At 41.9% G+C, this 18,944-nt stretch overlaps 1 protein-coding gene across 6 annotated transcripts in view; it reads left to right on the top strand.

Moving 5' to 3' along the window:
* Window positions 1-18,944, top strand: part of NTRK3 (neurotrophic receptor tyrosine kinase 3) — a 467,456-nt gene that overhangs the window by 192,664 nt on the left and 255,848 nt on the right. For 3 of the 6 annotated variants that reach the window (XM_087878354.1, XM_060694813.2, XM_087878356.1), the window contains exons 6-9: window positions 7,942-8,084; window positions 10,343-10,484; window positions 13,563-13,859; window positions 17,479-17,502. In XM_087878354.1, coding sequence (XP_087734480.1) covers window positions 7,942-8,084; window positions 10,343-10,484; window positions 13,563-13,859; window positions 17,479-17,502 — 606 coding nt within the window. The remainder of the gene's footprint in view (window positions 1-7,941; window positions 8,085-10,342; window positions 10,485-13,562; window positions 13,860-17,478; window positions 17,503-18,944) is intronic. The other 3 variants (XM_087878355.1, XM_087878353.1, XM_087878357.1) reach the window with 1 other exon arrangement.

Below are 18,944 nucleotides of genomic sequence, written 5' to 3'. Positions count from 1 at the left end.
TCCGCCTAACCTGCACGTGTGTGCACTGATGTGCCTATGCACGCTGTTGCTATCTTTTATTTTGTCGTAGCTGTTGCAGCTTTTCTCTCGTCCTCCCATCAGTGTATCTCTGGTTTTATCACCTTGTTGTGTCATTTATTAGAAACCTCCTGAGATTTTGAACAGCTGCATCGTTGTGGCTCTCTTCTGTGGATTCTAGAGTTGCATGCGGGTTTTTTCCTTTCTTTTTTAAAAAAGAACAGATGGAAAAGATAAGAACCAGAGCATCAATGAGATGCATGGCTACTAGCTTCTATTACGTGCCTCTGGATAAACGTCTTCATGTAGCACTTGAATAATACATAAGGAGAAATGCTCTTAAAAATTATTCCCATCCAGATTTGTCCCCAGATCTTGGAATTCTACTTTGCCTGGTCTTGCTTCCAAAGTGAAATGAATGCACTATGGATCCACCCATGTCCAGACACTTTTCAAATATTAAAATACCATATACATCTCATCAGATACACTCATGCATCAAACAAAAAGCAAAACAGAACTGAGTAAGATACCCATAAAATTCTTGAGGCTACAATCAAGATTCCTTCCCTTCCTATAAAGGTTCAAATTACAACCTGACACTCATGTCTCTCTTTCTTTAATTAATATTAATCCTGTATAGATTTTTATCAGAACCAGGAAAGTTGTAACACTTCTGACTCCAAGCAAAATACTAATTAAAGTTATGACTGAACTATGTACTTTTGGATAGTAGATGGAAGGATATAGATATTAGATGCTAAATGCTTGAGGACATACACATCAGGGGTGGGTTCTAAATTTTTTTACTACAGGTTCTGTGGGCATGGCTTATTTTGTGGGCGTGGCTTGATGGTCATGTGACAATTCTTTAGGATTTAGCAGAGGTACTGGTCTACCAGGCTTTTAACTGTTTGCAGAGCTGTACCGATCTACCCATTTATTTTTGCAGGTACTGATCTACTCATGTATTTTTGCAGGCACTGGTCTACCCATTTATTTTTGCAGGCACCAATCTACTCATTTGTTTTCTTTTAACACTGATCAGCTATAGGGCAGCTCTTTGAAGTCCCAGGGCAAGAGTTTAAACAGTTTTTTTCCCTCTAGCCATCAGCTGGGACTCAGGAGGCAGCAATAGATTGGGGGTGGGGCCAAATAAAAGGTAAGAATAACGCGGGGGGTGGGGAATGGAGCTGGGGGGGGAGCAGAACCGGTTCAGTGACGTCATATCGTCACTGCTACCGGCTCGGCGGAACCGGGCGGAACTGGGAGGAACCCACCATTGATGCACATGTATGCATTTCTGTGACAATGAAGGATGGAGCTAGCAATAAGGAAAACAGGCATCCTGGGAGAAAACAAGGATCATGTAAGAGAAGATCAGGCAGAGCTGGGGGGGGTAGTGGTGGTGGTGGAGTCAAGCAAGTCATCAGGCTAGAGTCACTACGTTCCCACAAATGGTCTAAATCCAACCCCTATTGAATTCCATTGACCCTAATCTGGGATTAATTTAGTCTCGCACTTTAGTTGACTGGATTCTTATGTACTGTATAGGCTTGAACGATAAATCTTCTGAAGTGCAACTTAGTTCAGAACATGGTCCTGATTCTTTGTGCCTGACAGGTCATTATGTAAACTCAGGGCATCTGGCATCCACAGTCCAGCATGAAAAGCAGGTTAGAGTCTGTTATGTTGGAAAGGTGACAAAATTAACAAAACTCCTATTTTTGTACGAAAGGCCATATTGAAAAGGATAGACTACCCTAGACTGGGGTTGACTGCAGGAGTGGTTATTTATTATGACTATGTTCTATTTTTTTCTCTGTGTTTGTTTTATGGTAGAATAAAAGAAAGTTGATATGGTAGAATAATAATAGCATTTGTGGTTGTGAATTTCAGTATTTAAACTTCTGAACCCGTAGCAATGCATATGGCTACATTCCTAGAGTCTGTAGAAGCTGATCTTTGTTACTAGAAGTGTTTAGCATCAGCAGTAAAAGCATCTACTCAGGCTAAGTCCTTGACTTTCCCATGAGAGCTGTTGAGTGCAGTTTTTAGCTCCTAAAAAGAGAAAATTATTTCAGTAGCCTTCGTGTTACCCTTGACAATGATGAAGTTCCAAGTAAGTATAGCTTTGATAGGACCATATTAATTCTCAACGTTGCCCATGGAAGACAGAGAACAATATATGGGGGAAAACAATCTGCCTAGATTCAAGTCAAATTATATGCATTTCCATTTGTTTGGTTTTGTTTTGTCTTGATTTGGTGGGGAGCAAAAGCAGCCCCCATTTGAGAGGAATGGTTTGCAAGGATAGCCATTCTTAAGCATGAAAATATGGGATGCTAGTAAAGAGACCTCTGTTGCCAAGGAGACTGTTTCAATGTAAGCATCTTAATTCCAGGGATACCCTCTTTTCTTCCGGTATCAATTTACATTAAGAGAAAAACTTGTTCACGCTCACATCTATTTGGCTATATAATTGCTGACCAGAATTCCAGTACAATATCTCCACCAGACAGCTTTAATTTGATTTATGAGAATTTGCTTTCACATATTATTTCAAAGAAGATAGTTTTTTTGGGGAAAAAAATCATAAATGTTTTAAGTTGGAAGGAGCCATTTAAGATCTCTGAATCCAACTCTATTCAGTGCAGGAAGCCAAATCAATATAATCTCAAATATAACCTCTGTTGAACACATCCAGTAAAAAAAAAACACACATTCATTTACCCGTGAGTAACCAGGGTGATAGCAGACAGCTTGGAGAGGGAGTTGTAGGGTGAAAGACAGAATACTCCCAGAAACCTTATGCTCCTTAAGGTAGGTGCAACAATCATACAATCCATCAATCACAACTTGACCAATACTTTCTTCTGTTGAGAATAACCCACAAAGTCATGTAATTTCTTTTGCATCAAGACCAGAGAGAAATAGTTAAAATGTGCAAAAGGATTCATATAGCTGAGAAGGGCAGTTCAAAGCTGGTTCTCCCATCCTAGAATAAATGTCTAGAAATCATACAGATATAAACACTACCCCTCCCTTAGGAAATAGTCATGCAACTCCATGCCAACCACACAATGACTTTTAACTGCATTCTGGAAGACAACTAAAATAGCTGTAAACTCCAGGGGATTGTAAGACAGCTGGAAATTCCTCAACACACTACAGGAGTAATCTTCAGGGTTTAGAATATTTTTAAGCAGCAAAAGGTGAACAGGGAAAACATTACCTGCTGTAACCGGGAGTAGATTTATGAAGATTAATTTCCTAAGCACGGTAATAAATTTCCATCTCTGCCTGCCCCTACAGTTCTCTCCAAAACAACTGGAAGGCAAGCTCTCTTTACTTAGATACTTCCACTCTAACTGGAGTTCTTCTTGCTTGTGTGAGTAATCCAGCGGGAAAGAGATTCTTAACTTTCTCCAGCCAAGCTTGTGTCTCCATGATTGAGTGGAGGCTGGTTTACTAAACAATTCCAATAGAAGATAATCTCTATAACTCAGATTTGAACTCTGGAGCCCCTGGAGTTCTCTGAACTTGGTGATTTCTTGGATGTGTTTCATTATCTAGCTAAGTAACACCATGGATGCTAGACTGTCACTAATGATGTTACCTAGTCTATATATATAAAAATGTGTGTGTGTGTCTTCCTGCATAACTCTGGAACGCTTCGAGCAATTTCAACCAAACTTGGTACACAGATGACTTACTCTCTGGAAAGAAATACTGTGGGGGTAAGACACCCCTAACACCCCTCGGGGTGTGTGTTCTGTTAAGATACAGCCTGTTGTGCCTTAAAACGGCTTCTACTGTACTGCCTTAAATTGTGTTCTATTGTGCAGCACAGTGGAGTTGCCATGGTAACAGCTTCACAGTACTCTACAGTACTCCACAGTACCAGAGGGGGCGCCCTCTGGTATGGGGGAAAATCCAACATTAGAAATTATGTTTGATCTGGACATTTTCAACAAGGCTTTGATTATTCTTAAGGACAAATGTATGCCCATGATCAATAAAACCAAGATCAGAAAAAAGTATACCAAATGATCATGGATCAGCTAGCAAAACAACAAGGTGGTATCATTTTACTTGACACTTCTGGGGGCACAGGAAATTTTTTTTTAACTAATTCTCACCGAAATAAGGGCTCGGTGAAGTTGCTCTTCCTGTCTAATATAGGATTGGGATAAATAAATACCTGGGCAATGCCGGGTTATCAGCTAGTTAGGTAATAAAACATCCTGCAAGCAAATAACCAAGCTCAGAGAACACGGTGGACTCGGCAGTTCTTAAATTATTCTCTCTACTTCTCGTACTCAAGCTGTGACAGATGCTATTTAGGTAGTCAAAATGGCATCACCCCACCTGGAAGAGGAGGAGAGGTATCAGTTGATCTGGAGACTTCAAAAAAGAAGAAAAAACAACAATTATTTAGGAAGGAAACCAGAAAAAGGAGGAAAAAAGATGATTCTAAATCAGTTTAATGGGAAGTGAGCATGTCAAGTTGCTATGGAAACTTGATTGAGATATGTGTGTGAGTGTGTGTGTGTGTGCGTGTGTGTAAAAAATGCAGGAGAGAAAGTGGAACAGGCCTCCTGAATGGGTTGCATTCTTTCTAAAATATATTGTTGAGGTTTCTCTAGGTACAGTATGTATGTGTCTGCCCGTCTATTAGGAATGAGTGGGGCTTCAAAAGGAAGCTTCAGTTCAGGGGTGAAATCCAGCAGGTTCTGACAGGTTCTGGGGAACTGGTAGCGGAAATTTTGAGTAGTTCGGAGAACTGGCAAATACCACCTCTGGCTGGCCCCAGAGTGGGGTGGGAATTGACATTTTGCAATATCCTTCCCCCAGGAGTGGGGAGGGAATGGAGATTTTGCAGTATCCTTTCCCTACCACGCCCACCAAGCCACGCCCACAGAACCAGTAGTAAAAAAAATGAATTTCACCACTGCTTCAGTTGGTAATAAAACATCTCTTCAAAGCAAAACTGCCTAGGGGAACAGCTTCTAAAGAATGGGGTGAAGAAGCTGTGGTGTTTGGCTTTGGCCATATACATGTTTCCCCGAAAATAAGACATCCCCTGATAATAAGTCCAGTCGGGCTTTTGAGCGCATGCACTAAAATAAGCCTCCCCCCGAAAATAAGCCCTCCCTGAAAATATTTAAATGCAGAGCTGGAAATCAGGTAAGACAGCAAGAGGAGTCCCATCTTGCTCCACGCACCCCAAAATAATAAGACCTCCCCCAAAATAAGGCCAAGCTCTTATTTTGGGGTTCAAAAAAATATAAGACAGAGTCTTATTTTCGGGGAAACACGGTAGTCCTTGACTTATGACTACAATTGAGCCCAAAACAAGACAGTTTGTCAGGCTTGGAAGCCATCTTTTTCATTGGATTGTCAGGCTTGCCACATTTATTACAGTGGGAAACTGGGAGGGGGGATTGTATGGAGTCAGGGTGATATATAGTCATAATAACATTCCTTTCTCAGAGAGTCAAGGACATCTTGACCTGCACCTGGAGGGCTGGAACATCTCCAGTTGGGATGGTGCTTGGATTGGACCATGTGATGGACATGTGGGTGCAGGGGGAAGGGACTTGGACTTTCTTTTGGGTCTTATTTTCGGGGAAACACGATAGTCCTTGACTTATGACCACAATTGAGTCCAAAGCATCTGTTGCTAAACAAGACAGTTTGTCAGGCCTGGAAGCCATCTTTTTCATTGGATCTTCAGGCTTGCCACATTTACTACTGTGGGTAACTGGGAGGGGACTGTGTGGAGTCAGGGTGATAATAACATTCCTTTCTCAGAGAGTCAAGGACTTCTTGCCCTGGAAACTTTCAGATTTGGGTTTTCCCAGATGTGCCAATATGACATCTCTAATAAAGTGGAACTTAGAGGAAACTCAAGCTTCGGAGTTTTCTTTCATTGGGGGTGTTACTTGGAACCCTGACATAGTTGTTAAGTAAACCACTGGAATTGTAGCACTTTTGTGAAGTGAATCTGGCTTCTCCATTGACTGTGCTTGTGAGAAAGTCGCCAAAGGGATCACATGACCCTGGGACACTGCAACCGTCACAAATACATGCCAGTTGCCAAGTATCTGAATTTTGATCACGTGACCTGCAGGGATGCTGCAACAGTTGTAAGTGTGAAAAATGGTCATAAATCACTTTTTCAGGGCTGTAACGGTCACTCAATGCGTGGTTATAAGCCGAGGACTAGCTGCAAACTATGGAATCTATGCACTTTACAAAGAGTTGCAATAGTGTTTAACAGGTGGAACCAGGGGTGAAATGCTCCCGGTTCGGACCGGATCTCCCAATCCGGTAGCGATGGTGGCGGATGGTTCGGAGAACCGGTAGCAAAAATCCCTGCCCCCCCCCCATGCCCAGCTGAGCCGCACAATCATTAGAGGCTTTTTTTTTTTTACTTTTAAAAGCATTTTTTCTAAAACCTCTTTGATCGCGCGGCTCAGCTGGGATTGTCAGAGCCTTTTAAAAGCATTTTTTTTACAACCTCTTCGGCTGAAGAGGTTGTAGAAAAAATGCTTTTAAAAGGCTCTGTCGATCCCAGTTGAGTTGCCTGATTGTCAGAGGCTTTTGTTTTCTTTTAAAAGCATTTTTTTTGCTTTTAAAAGAAAAAAAAGGTTCTGACGATAAAAAAAAAAGTAAAAAAAAAAGTTGGCCACGCCCACCCAGTCACATTATTCCCACCACCACCAAGCCACGCCCACAGAACCGGGTGGAACGCATATTTCCCCAAATGGAGAATTTGCAGAAATCAACTTGTCTGTCTTTTCCAGAAAGCTTTAGGAAAAAGCAACCCACCATTACACAGTCCCCAAGAAAATTCAATCTGACATTCACTGTATCAAGAATTTAATCTAGGACAGATGTGATTTTAAAATCAGCCACATGTTTTGCTGTTGCTTCTCCCTCCCTCCCTCCGTCCCTCTCTCTCTCTCTTTTCTTTTTTCCTGGCCTCTAATTATTTTGCCTGATGAAGAATTACTGGTAATTTGAAAAACTTGCACACTTTGTAATAGTTCCCAGAAGACCCGCCTAGTCAATTTGCTTTAGTAAATAATGATTCCTTTATTTATATTGAATATATAGTGTGTGTGTGTGTGTGTGTGTGTGTGTGTGTGTGTGTGTGTGTGTATCTATCTATCTATCTATCTATCTATCTATCTATCTATCTATCTATCTATCTATCTATCTATCTATCTATATATTTCCCAACAAAGTGGGATAATAACAAAGTACCTTAAAGACGAATAAGGAATGCTTCATTTGGCCAACAACTACACCAGGTTTGTATCTATGGATTTTTAAACAATGTTTATCATAGCCAAGATGGCTGTTATTTTTATATGTGGAACGTTCTGTATCCTTCTTCTAACCATCAGCTTCTGACTCTTATTAATCCTTATATATATATATATATAAAAGGTTTTATCTCAATTTTTGGATTGAATGTGTCTGGATGAACTCCAGATGTACATTTTTCTTTATAGAGGAGTCAGAAAAAAAAAAAGAATTAAATAGCATTCACTGCCACTCCTGTCCAGTGGTTAAGAAGGAAGGCAATCCTGCTGCAGTTAATTGTACATGCGGACATTGTGTATTGCAATATGTCCAGCATCTCTTACATAAACAAAGATTTCCAGTACAAGGGTAGCACAAAAATAAATTTTCTCCCTGAGACATGTTGATGCTGTAGAAATACGGGCAGTCCAAAATACTTTTAAGTCTCTCCAGGCTTTACAATTTACAACGTTCTGAGTCAGATTAGGTTGAAAACCCAGTTTAGGGGGGAAAAAAACAAAAAACGAAGCTGGTAATTTATTGTTGATCTGCTTGGGTTAAACATTGCTGGACATAATCATGTTGATGTTGGCTGGCTCCCTCCAGATTTGCCTGAAATCAGTGTCAGCCACGTGAATCTGACCGTCTGCGAAGGCGAAAATGCTGTTATCACGTGCAACGGGTCCGGTTCTCCTTTGCCAGATGTTGACTGGATTGTGGTCAACCTGCACTCCATCAACACGCATCAGGTAAGGAGCTGAAGTTTAAGGCCTCCTAGATACATGAAGAACTGACAGCAGAAAAAGACCTAGTAGACCTTCAAGTCTCCCCTTTGAGTTGATTTGTTCGTCCTCCCTCCCTTCCTCCCTCCCTTCCTCCCTTCCTTCCTCCCTCCTTTCCTTCCTTCCTTCCTTCCTCCCTCCCTGCCCTTCCCTCTTCCCCTTGATACCCTCCCTCCCTCCCTGCCCTTCCCTCTTCGCCTGATACCCTCCCTCCCATCTTTCCTTCCTCCCTCCCTCTTTGCCCTTCCCTCTTCCCCTTGATACCATCCCTCCCATTTTTCCTTCCTTCCTTCCTTCCCCCTCCCTTCCTGCCCTTCCTTCTTCCCCTTGATAACCTCCCTCCCTCCCTCCCTCCCTCCCTCCCTTCCTTCCTTCTTTCCCCCTCCCTCCCTCTCTGCCCTTCCCTCTTCCCCTTGATACCCTCCCTCCCGTCTTTCCTTCCTTCCTTCCTCCCTCCCTCCCTCCCTCCCTTCCTGCCCTTCCCTCTTCCCCTTGATACCCTCCCTCCCTCCCATCTTTCCTTCCTTCCTTCCTCCCTCCCTCCCTGCCCTTCCCTCTTCGCCTGATACCCTCCCTCCCATCTTTCCTCCCTCCCTCCCTCTTTGCCCTTCCCTCTTCCCCTTGATACCATCCCTCCCATTTTTCCTTCCTTCCTTCCTTCCCCCTCCCTTCCTGCCCTTCCTTCTTCCCCTTGATAACCTCCCTCCCTCCCTCCCTCCCTCCCTTCCTTCCTTCTTTCCCCCTCCCTCCCTCTCTGCCCTTCCCTCTTCCCCTTGATACCCTCCCTCCCGTCTTTCCTTCCTTCCTTCCTCCCTCCCTCCCTCCCTCCCTTCCTGCCCTTCCCTCTTCCCCTTGATACCCTCCCTCCCTCCCATCTTTCCTTCCTTCCTTCCTTCCTCCCTTCCTGTTATTTTTTTTTTTATCATTTTTGTTGGAAGATGGACATGTGTTTGATCCACGCATGTTTAAATTCAGTTACTGATGTTTTGACCCATATCTCCTCTGGAAGTTGGTTCCAAGCTTCCACCTACTCTTTCTGTGAAGTGATACTTTCTAACGTGACTTTTGAACTTTCCCTCCTGTCAGTTTGAGGTTATGCCCCCATGTTCTTGATCTTTTGCTTTAATAGCGAAGCTCCCTTGCTTTTTTTCCCCCAAAAAAGAGTTTCAAACAATAACTCTGCCTATCTGGTTGATCATGTAGCAGATTTTTCTTTCTTTCATCATTTATTTTCAGGCAGCTTTGGGTGTATATAAAAAGTTTAATGTTGCGCTTTAAGGCAGTGTCCTCCAGCTCTTCAGATATATGGAATATATATGCAATTGACTTTGCCTGTCAGAAGGTTGCTTCTGACAGGCAAAGGACACTGCAACCGTCACAAATATGAGCCAGTTGCCAAGTTGTCTTGAATTTTGATCAGGTGACCGTGGGGGATGCTGCAAAGGTCGTAAGTGTGGAAAAACGGCCATAAGTCACTTTTTCCAGTGCCGTTGTAACTTTGAATGGTCACTAAACAAACTATTGTAAGTTGAATCTCATCTGTTTGGGCAAGGCTATTCTGGGACATTCAGTGGATGTGGGATCCGTTGTTTTTTTTTTATTATTTTACATTAACTATATTTCTGGTGAAAGAAGATAATAAGAATAAGTGTACAATTATGATGATAATACTGATAGAATAAATCTGAAAAGAAATTGAAAGAAAGTATATACTATTAGAATACAGGAGATGTTCGGATACCAAACAAGGAGAATATCCCACAGCAAAGAAGAGAGAAAGGAGAGAAGAGTAGAGGGTAGGAAGAGGAGAGGGAGGGAGAGGAATGGGAGAAAGGGAAAAGGAGAGGAAGGAAGGGTAGGGGATAGGAGTAGGAGAGAAGGTGAGTAGGGGGAAAAGAAGAGAGGAGTGGGGGAAAGGAAGGGGAAGTAGGATGAGGTAGGAGAGGAGGGAAGGGAAAGGAGGAGAGGAGAGGAGGGAGTGAAGGAAAAGAGGAGGAGAAGAAGAAGGGTTGTTGTGAAATGAGGGAAGAAAGGGTAGAAGAGCAACTCCGAATGTAATTAAAATGCCTTGTTTTAAAGCTTTCTTTAAGGAAAACATGTATATGTAGGATTAATTATGTATAAGAAAATGTACATTTTCTATTATGTGTATAAGAAATAAAGCTGAAAAACTTTTCAAAAAACAAACAAACAAACAAAACTAACTTTCTGGTGGTGATTTTCAGACAAATGCCAACTGGACCAATGTCCATTCCATCAATTTAACCCTGGTGAATGTAACCAGCGAAGACAATGGGTTCCTGCTTACGTGCATAGCTGAGAATGTGGTAGGAATGTCTAATGCCAGCGTACTTCTCACTGTATACTGTAAGTCAATGCGGGGAACCTAAGAGGTGGGTTGAAAGATGGGAAATCCAATTATGGGAGGTTTTGGGGCACTTTTCCAGAGTAAGAACTTAGCTGGAGAAATTTTCCTTGGGAAGAAAAATATATAACATGGAATTTCGTAATGAGACCTGGGATATTTCTTGCAAGTAGGTTGAGATTCTCCCCCCCCCCCACCCAGGATCTATTAGGATGAAAAATGGAAGAGTAATATTAGTATCGACCAGGGGTGAAATCCTCCCGGTTCGAACCAGATCGCCTGATCCGGTAGCGATGGCGGCGGGTGGTTCGGAGAACCTGTAGCAAAAATCCCTGCTCCCCCCCCCCATGTGCAGCTGAACCACGCGATCATCAGAGGCTGGTTTTTTTTACTTTTAAAAGCATTTTTTCTACAACCTCTTCGGCCGAAGAGGTTGTAGGAAAAAAAAAGCCTTTAAAAGCCTCTGGCGATCCCAGCTGAGTTGCCTGATCGTCAGAGGCTTCTAAAAGCATTTTTTTCTGCAACCTCTTAAGGTTGTAGATAAAATGCTTTTAAAAGTAAAAAAAAAAAAAGTTGGCCACACCTACCCAGTCACATTACCCCCCCCCCCACCAAGCCACACCCACAGAAGCAGTAGTAACAAATTTTAGATTTCACCCCTGGTATTGACTATGACCAATGCTTCTTTCGGCTGACACCATAGAGAAATGATGGCTAACCTTTTTGCTGTCGCGTGCCAAAAGCAGGGGTAGCGCGCGGGGAGGGTCGTGCACATGTGTGACCACACCCATAATTCAATGCCCCCATGCCCCGCCCCCCTGTGCATGTGCATACTCCCCCCCTCCCGAGTGCCCCCTGCTTTTCGCATGTGACGGCAAAAAGATTACCGGTGGGCTCGGTAGGCCCATTTTTCACCTTCCCCAGGCTCCAGAGGCTTTCTTGGAGCCTGGGGAGGACGAAAACAGCCTTCCCCATCCCCCCCGGAGGCCCTCTGGAGGCTGGAAATGGCCCATTTCCTGACTTCCAGTGGGCCCGGAAGGCCCGAAAATCAACTGGCCAGCACTTGCATGTGCACTGGAGCTGAGCTAGGGCAATGCTTGCGTGCCCACAGATATGGCTCTGTGTGCCATCTGTGGCACGCATGACATAGATTCGCCATCACGGACATAGAGTATGGTGGCCCTTGGATGTTGTGGAGCTACAATTCCCAGCATCAGCAGTCAACCAAACACTAAGGATACTTCCACCTGGGACTTCTGAGAGTTGTAGTTTAAGAAACATCTGGATGACCTCAGATTCTTTATCCCAACATAGACCCAATAGAACTTCACTCGGCATATTAATGAAATTCCCAAGGCAGCTGTCAGACTGAAAAAAGCTTTGCTCACTTCTAATAGGAATGGCCTGCTGATTTTGGCAGCAAGTAAAAATTTAAAAAGATGCATTAAGTTGCCAGTAGACTTCAAATGCACAAGCGGCTTCACTTTTCCTTCTTGAAGCTTCTCTTGCAGCATGTTAACTAGTCCACTGTGGCTTTCAGTCTGAGAATTTGACAGTGAAGAGACTTATATTCTGCTGAACGAATGCTCTGACATTTGAACAAGATGAGTCATATCCTTGCAAATCCATGCTAATATGCATGTACTTACTTGCCCTTCTGGGTCATGTGAGTGGCAGGAAATGGCTTATCTCTATAAAATGCCCTTGGAGTCCTGTACGGCCTGTTTTTATACGCTGTAGTATAAATGTAGATTCCTACCCCTGTGTAGCAAGAAAGCAATAGATAAATGAATAGAGCCATAGTGGTGCAGTGGTTAGAATGCAGTACTGCAGGCTACTTCTGCTGCCTGCCGGCTGCCTGTAATTTGGCAGTTCAGATCTCACCAGGCTCAAGGTTGACCCAGCCTTCCATCCTTCCGAGGTCGGTAAAATGAAGACCCAGATTGTGGGGGCCAATCTGCTGACTCTGCAAACCGTTTAGAGATGGCTGTAAAGCACTGTGAAGCGGTATATAAGTCTAAGTGCTACAGCTATTGCTAAATGAAATATTGAGAAGAATCTGAATGGTTCACAATATTGATAGTCCTATGAAATGATTTAAAGCTGCATTACATATACACCCTTGGCTGCATACACCAAGCTCAACTGAGATATTTCAGGGATGGGCTTCCTTGTTGTGACCAGGCCATGGTTTGTTTACATCTACACTGTTTACATTTACATAGGTTGCAAGTTCTTCTAACAACAGGAGAGTGTTGGCAATTTCCCCATGATTTTAAAATGCAATATTTTTTTTTCTTATTTCTGTATAAATCCTGCAAAAGAGAGGTGGGGGGGAATCTCTGTCACTTTGCCACTTAATTTTGGTAGCCCAACCCTTGAGGAATATATGCAACATTTAGGCCATGGCTTGCCCACCCTTGGAGTATAGCATCATGCTATACTTTAAAGGGTTTGAAGTCATTGACTCCTGGTTTATTTTCTTCATTTTCTGTTGCATTTTTCATAAAAAAATCAAGCACGGTTTCATAACATATGTAGACCATAGGTTTCCAAGCCTATATTATCAGAAGCTGAACTGTTTGCCATTCAGGGAAATTTAAATTCAAAGCATCCCCTAACTTTGTGCTCCATATGCCCTTCTTTCCTTCCTTCCTTCCTTCCTTCCTTCCTTCCTTCCTTCCTTCCTTCCTTCCTTCCTTCCTTCCTTCCTTCCTTCTCTCATTTCTTCCTTCTCCCCTTCCTTCCTTTTCTCCTTCCCTCCTTCCTTCTTTCCTTTCTTCCTTCCTTTTCTCCTTCCTTCCTTCCTTCTCTCCTTCCTTCCTTCCCTCCCTCCCTCCCTCCCTCCCTCCTTTCCTCCCTCCCTTGTTAGAAAAAAATGTATATTATAATATATGACAGATGAGACTTTACATGATCTTAAAATACAAATAGAATGCTTGAGTTTTTGAAAGTTGAATCCAGTTGGGCTTCCAACAGAGTTTAGAGAAAGCATGGTCCATCTGTGATTTTCCCCCACCCCTCTAATGTTTTGTGGATGACCATTAAAGTTTGTTTGCCTCTCTCTTCCACTCTTTTAGCTCCTCCCCGTATCCTCAGCCTCCTGGAACCGATTCGGCATATGGAACACTGTATCGAGTTTTCAGTGCATGGGAACCCTCCACCCCAAATTCATTGGCTGTACAACGGCCAGTTTCTTAGGCAAACCGCCTTCATCCGCATGGACGTCTACCAGGGTGGGGACATCACAGATGGCTGTTTGCTCTTCAACCATCCCACTCATTACAACAATGGCAACTACACCATCGTGGCTACCAACTCCTTGGGAACAGCCAACCAGACTGTCCGAGGACATTTTCTGGAGAAACCATTTCCAAGTGAGAGATTGACAGTTTATAGCAAGGGGAGGGCAAGCTTTTTTTGTAGCTTTTTAAAATATATATATAAAAGAGGGGTCCATGTGCACTTTTTTAAAAATGCATTTTTTTAAAATGATGACATCTGTATATTCCAAAGTCATCATGGTTAATGGGGAAACCAAGGTTCAGCCTCAGTCATTGAAGTTCAGCTGAGGACTTTGGATCATCATTGTCTCTCAGCCCAACCCATCCCATCCCAGATATTATTTTTTTTAAAAAAACATATGGATAAACATATGGACAGATTGTAATGCACATCAGTCTGAGCTCTTGTTGAAGGTCGGGGTATGTTTCTAACAAATGAATTGATTTGGGGATAGGCTCTCTCCTTCATTCCAAGGGTAATGCTGAGAATTAAAGGGGGTGAGTGCTTATTTTGGTTGAGTCATATAAATGCAAAAAATAAAGGAATATGAGGAACCAATTAGGCATTATGCAATATTCATATTGTGTTGCTCCACTTGGGTTTTTTTTTTTTAAAATGTATTCTATTTGTACTGTGTAAGTTGTCAGGGTTCCAAGTAACACCCCCAACGAAAGAAGACTCCGAGGCTAGATGTTCCTCAAAGTTCCATTTTATTAGAGCTGTCATATTGGCACATCTGGGACAATCCAAATCTGAAAGCTTCCAGGTTTTCCCCACCCAAAAGAAAATCCAAGTCCCTTTCCCCCTGCACCCACATGTCCATCACATGGTCCAAACAATGTACCTTCCCAACTGGAGATGCCTCCGAGTCACGCCACTCCAGGTGCAGGGCAGGATGTCCTTGACTCTCAAAGAAAAGAATGTTGTTATGGCTAGATATCTCCTCAACTCCATACAATCCCCCCTCCCAGTTTCCCAATGTGGCAGCCCTGAAGATCCAAAGTAAAAGATGGCTTCCAGGACTGACATAACTCTTAAGTGCACATCTAATTTCTTTGCAGTACATAATAAAGTTCGTTTGCGTGTAATGTGAGGCTACCTCACTTTCTTCTCTATGGAATGGAATTTATTTTTTCTAAAGACAAGGACTCAGCCCAGTGACTGAGTGTTGATCCCAGGCCAGTTATTGTCACTCAGCTTAGCCCACCTCTCTGAACGATGGTTGCTACGAAAATTAAATTCAGCACCTGGAGGAAAGGTGGGAAGTAGATTTAATGAATGAATAAATAACTAACATTAGGACAAGAACCGAAGTGGAACAATACAATGTGAATAATTTAATTTAATTTAATTTTGCCTTTGGTGCAATTTGTAGTAAATAATTTACTGTAGTGTTTCTGTTGTTGAGGAAGATTTTCTCAGCTTTTTTCCAAGTAGATGAAAAGAGAAATTCCTCTTGGCTTGAATGGTGATGATGCTCCCTCTGGTCCTTCTTTTCCTAACAAACCTCACTAACATATGAGTCAGTTGCGGTTAGGGTTTCAAGCAGTTCTTGGTTTCCAAACCTTTTTGGAGAAGAGCCCCCCACTTGGAAAACTAGTGTAAACAGCATATCCCAGATCTAAATCTATCTTCCTGCCCCAAAATGAAAACTTAAACTACTTGGATCAATTCTGGTTTCAACTCAGCCCCTTCAGATGCTAATAAAGTACGTGTGCAAAAGACATCCAGGGTATCTGATTTGATCTGACAATTTTAACTGAATCATTGCTTTGATTCAGAAAGTTGATTAAGAGTTTGATTGGATCACATTAAAGTTGAATTTCCAAAATGAAACGCCACATACACTTGATTAACTGATAGAATTCATCAGCGTAACCTGAGAAGAAAGGTCTCCTTGTAGATGACCTTTCAAAGGGGTTTTGGAAATGAATGGAAGGCAAACCTATTAGAGCTACCGTACTTGATGCAGTAACTAAATGGAACTCCCGTGTTCATAAGAATAATACCTTTGAGCAGTGGATCCTGGGGGATACATAAATGGGGAAAGTTACCAGTAAGCCACCTTTTTGGAGATGATCTGGCTGACTATTGTTGAAAGTCGGATGCCACACCAAGCAATCTTTTGCCCAGATGTCCATAAAGGGCAGGACAAGAAGGAATGGATGGAAACTTTTCAAACAGTTGATCCAACCTAGAAGAAGGGAGAAATTTTCTGACAGTGAGAACAATTAATCAGTGGAACAGCTTGCCTCCAGAAATTATCAGTGTTCCATCACTGGGAGTTTTCAAGAAGAGACTGGATAGTCATTTGTCCAGAGCGGTCTCCGGTTGGACAAGAAGACCTCCAAGGTCCCTTCCAACTTTATTATTTTGTAATTCTGCTCTATAAAGGAATAACTGCAAAAATAGTTTCTTTATCTATAAGCGCACCGCTAAGGGTCCACAATTAATACTTTTTTTTCTCTTTTCAACAAATGATGCTATGTGTCTGCAGGCTAATTGAAATAACAGGGTTTGTGTAATGCCTTCCTCTTTTGATCTTAAGAAAGTCCTTATAGAGTTGATTTTTTTTCAGGCATTTAGACATGCATGTTACCATCTGGCCTGCTGTCATAAGAATGTAGAGCACCTATTAGTTACCTCCCATGATGAAAGTTGACATTTTGTAATATAGGGAAAGCACAATGCCAGTGATATCCTGATTTATTATTTATGTTTTGTTTTCATGGAACTTTCTCTATCAATGATCTATAGAGCCCATTAAATCTTATGCTTGAAGAAGTTGTTAAAGGAGAGAGAAAAATGCATTTGGAATTTCTAGGCAGATAATCTTCTGGCTAAGGTCCAGTTCATACGAATAGGAAGTGTCGTTTTGAAACCATTTCCCCATATTGGCTGGGGAATTCTGGGAGTTAAAGTCCACAGGTCTTAAAGTTGCCAAGGTTGAACACTCTTTATATTAAGCTCTGTGGATGAGCAGAGATTTGAATACATTTCCGGTTTGGAAGACCAAATACCTACCCCAAATTCCACTCTGCAATCTAAACTAGCACAGAATACTTTGAATAAGTAGCTACTTACATACCACTTCTGAAAAGAGGACTGTATTGCCAACATGGTAATTAAAGGGGATGACTCTTGCATATAGTAGATTTTAGCACAGCTAATATAATTTCAATACGATTTTAGTTCACCGCCCTGTAATGGGGAAAGACTGCCTGATTATTAAATACCAAGAATTGATAGCTAAATTGGGCCCTTTAACTCCCATCATTTTTTTTAAAAAAAATCAGATTTAAAGCAGTCAGCCTTCTAAAACAGCCTTCTAAAAAATATAGAGAGGAATGTTGTTAATAATGTCCTCTGTAAATTAGGGCACGTGGCTACTCCCCCCCTCCCAGTGGTGGGATTCAAGTAATTTAACAACCGGTTCTTTGCCAAACTGCTCAGAAAGTTAACAACCAGTTCTCCCGAAGTGGTGAGAACTAGCTGAATCCCACTACTGCCCCCTCCCAAAAAAACCCTCCTTCATATGCCTTCATATACCCCATTTCAAAACATACGTGGACATTCTTTTAAATCAGAGAATTCAGTCAGTGGCTTACTGTTTACTGATAGCATCACAATTGTTCTCCAATGATGGTGATAACCATTTTATTTCTCTCTCTCTCCCCCCTTTGTCTTTACCCCTTTTTTTGTTTTTTACAGGCATTTCAGATATCTTTGTCACATGTAAGTTTTTCCTTGCCTGTTTGATCAGACTACAAATTCCTCTGTATCACTCAGACCTTTCACCAAGGATTTTTGTTTTATTAGAACAGTAAGAACAAACTTTAGGCAGGTTTCAAAGGGCAGGGTGTCATCCCTGGGAGAAATCAGGAAAAACCTGAGCATAATAACTTTATGAACGTTATATGTCACCCGTTTCTCAGTGGCTCTAGATTGCTTATCAAAACATTGTTAAGGGTATAAAGGTAGCATGTTTGGCTAAAACTAAATATAGCTAACATGTGAGTTGTGTGGACACCTCCCTTGGCAAAGTGCTTCAATACACAGAGCTTTTAGGGTGTCCAATCAAAGCATTGAGAGGTCCGGACCGGATTGAAATAACTGCTTCCTTTAACTTGATAATCAGACCTATACTAATGTTGTATGTTAGAATAGAAATAGAGTAATAGAGTTGGAAGGGACCTTGGAGGTCTTCTAGTCAAACCCCATGCTTAGGCAGGAAACCCTACACCACTTCAGACAAATGGTTATCCAACATTTTCTTAAAAACTTCCAGTGTTGGAGCATTCGCAACTTCTGGAGGCAAGTTGTTCCACTGATTAATTGTTCTAACTGTCAGGAAATTTCTCCTTAGTTCTAAGTTGCTTCTCTCCTTCATTAGTTTCCACCCATTGCATTTTGTCCTACCCTCAGGTGCTTTGGAGAATAGCTTGACTCCCTCTTCTTTGTGGCAACACCTGAGATATTGGAACACTACTATCATGTCTCCCCTTGTCCTTCTTTTCATTAAACTAGACATACCCAGTTCCTACAACCGTTCTTCATATGTTTTAGCCTCCAGTCCCCTAATCATCTTTGCTGTTCTTCTCTGCACTTTTTCTAGAGTCTCTACATCTTTTTTACATTGTGACGACCAAAACTGGATGCATTATTCCAAGTGTGGCCTTACCAAGGCATTATAAAGTGGTATTAACACTTCATGTGATCTTGATTCATACAACTCACATGTTAGTTATAATTAGTTTTAGCCAAACTTGCTACCTTTATACCCTTAACAATGTTTTGATAGACAACCCAGAGTTAACATATTGTAGATCAAAGAGAAATGATTGCTCATCGCTAACTTTTGGGACTCTGGTGTTGCATCCTTTCCAAGAGTGATTTGACTCGCATTGGGGAATGAATTCGATTTGGAGCGAAGCGGAATGAAGTGACACAACCCTATGCATGCATTGTGTGCCTTCACACAACTCTGGCTGGAGTTGCTTTGCTTACCTGCAGCTTGTTGAACAAATCACGATGTGTTGGTTCTGCATTGCATAATAAGTTGTAAACTAACCATAATGGCTGAATTAAGGCAAAGCCAGAACTAACCAAACCATAGCATGTGGGGGTGATATTTTAATTTAAAATTTTGATTTGGCTCCTATGGATAACATTTTTAA

The sequence above is a fragment of the Pantherophis guttatus genome, chromosome 13 (genome assembly GCF_059756535.1).
Source record: "Pantherophis guttatus breed Tessera chromosome 13, ASM5975653v1, whole genome shotgun sequence".
NCBI lineage: Eukaryota > Metazoa > Chordata > Lepidosauria > Squamata > Colubridae > Pantherophis > Pantherophis guttatus.
Note: the sequence above shows the minus strand (reverse complement) of the source record. Positions and strands in the feature narration are given on the sequence as shown.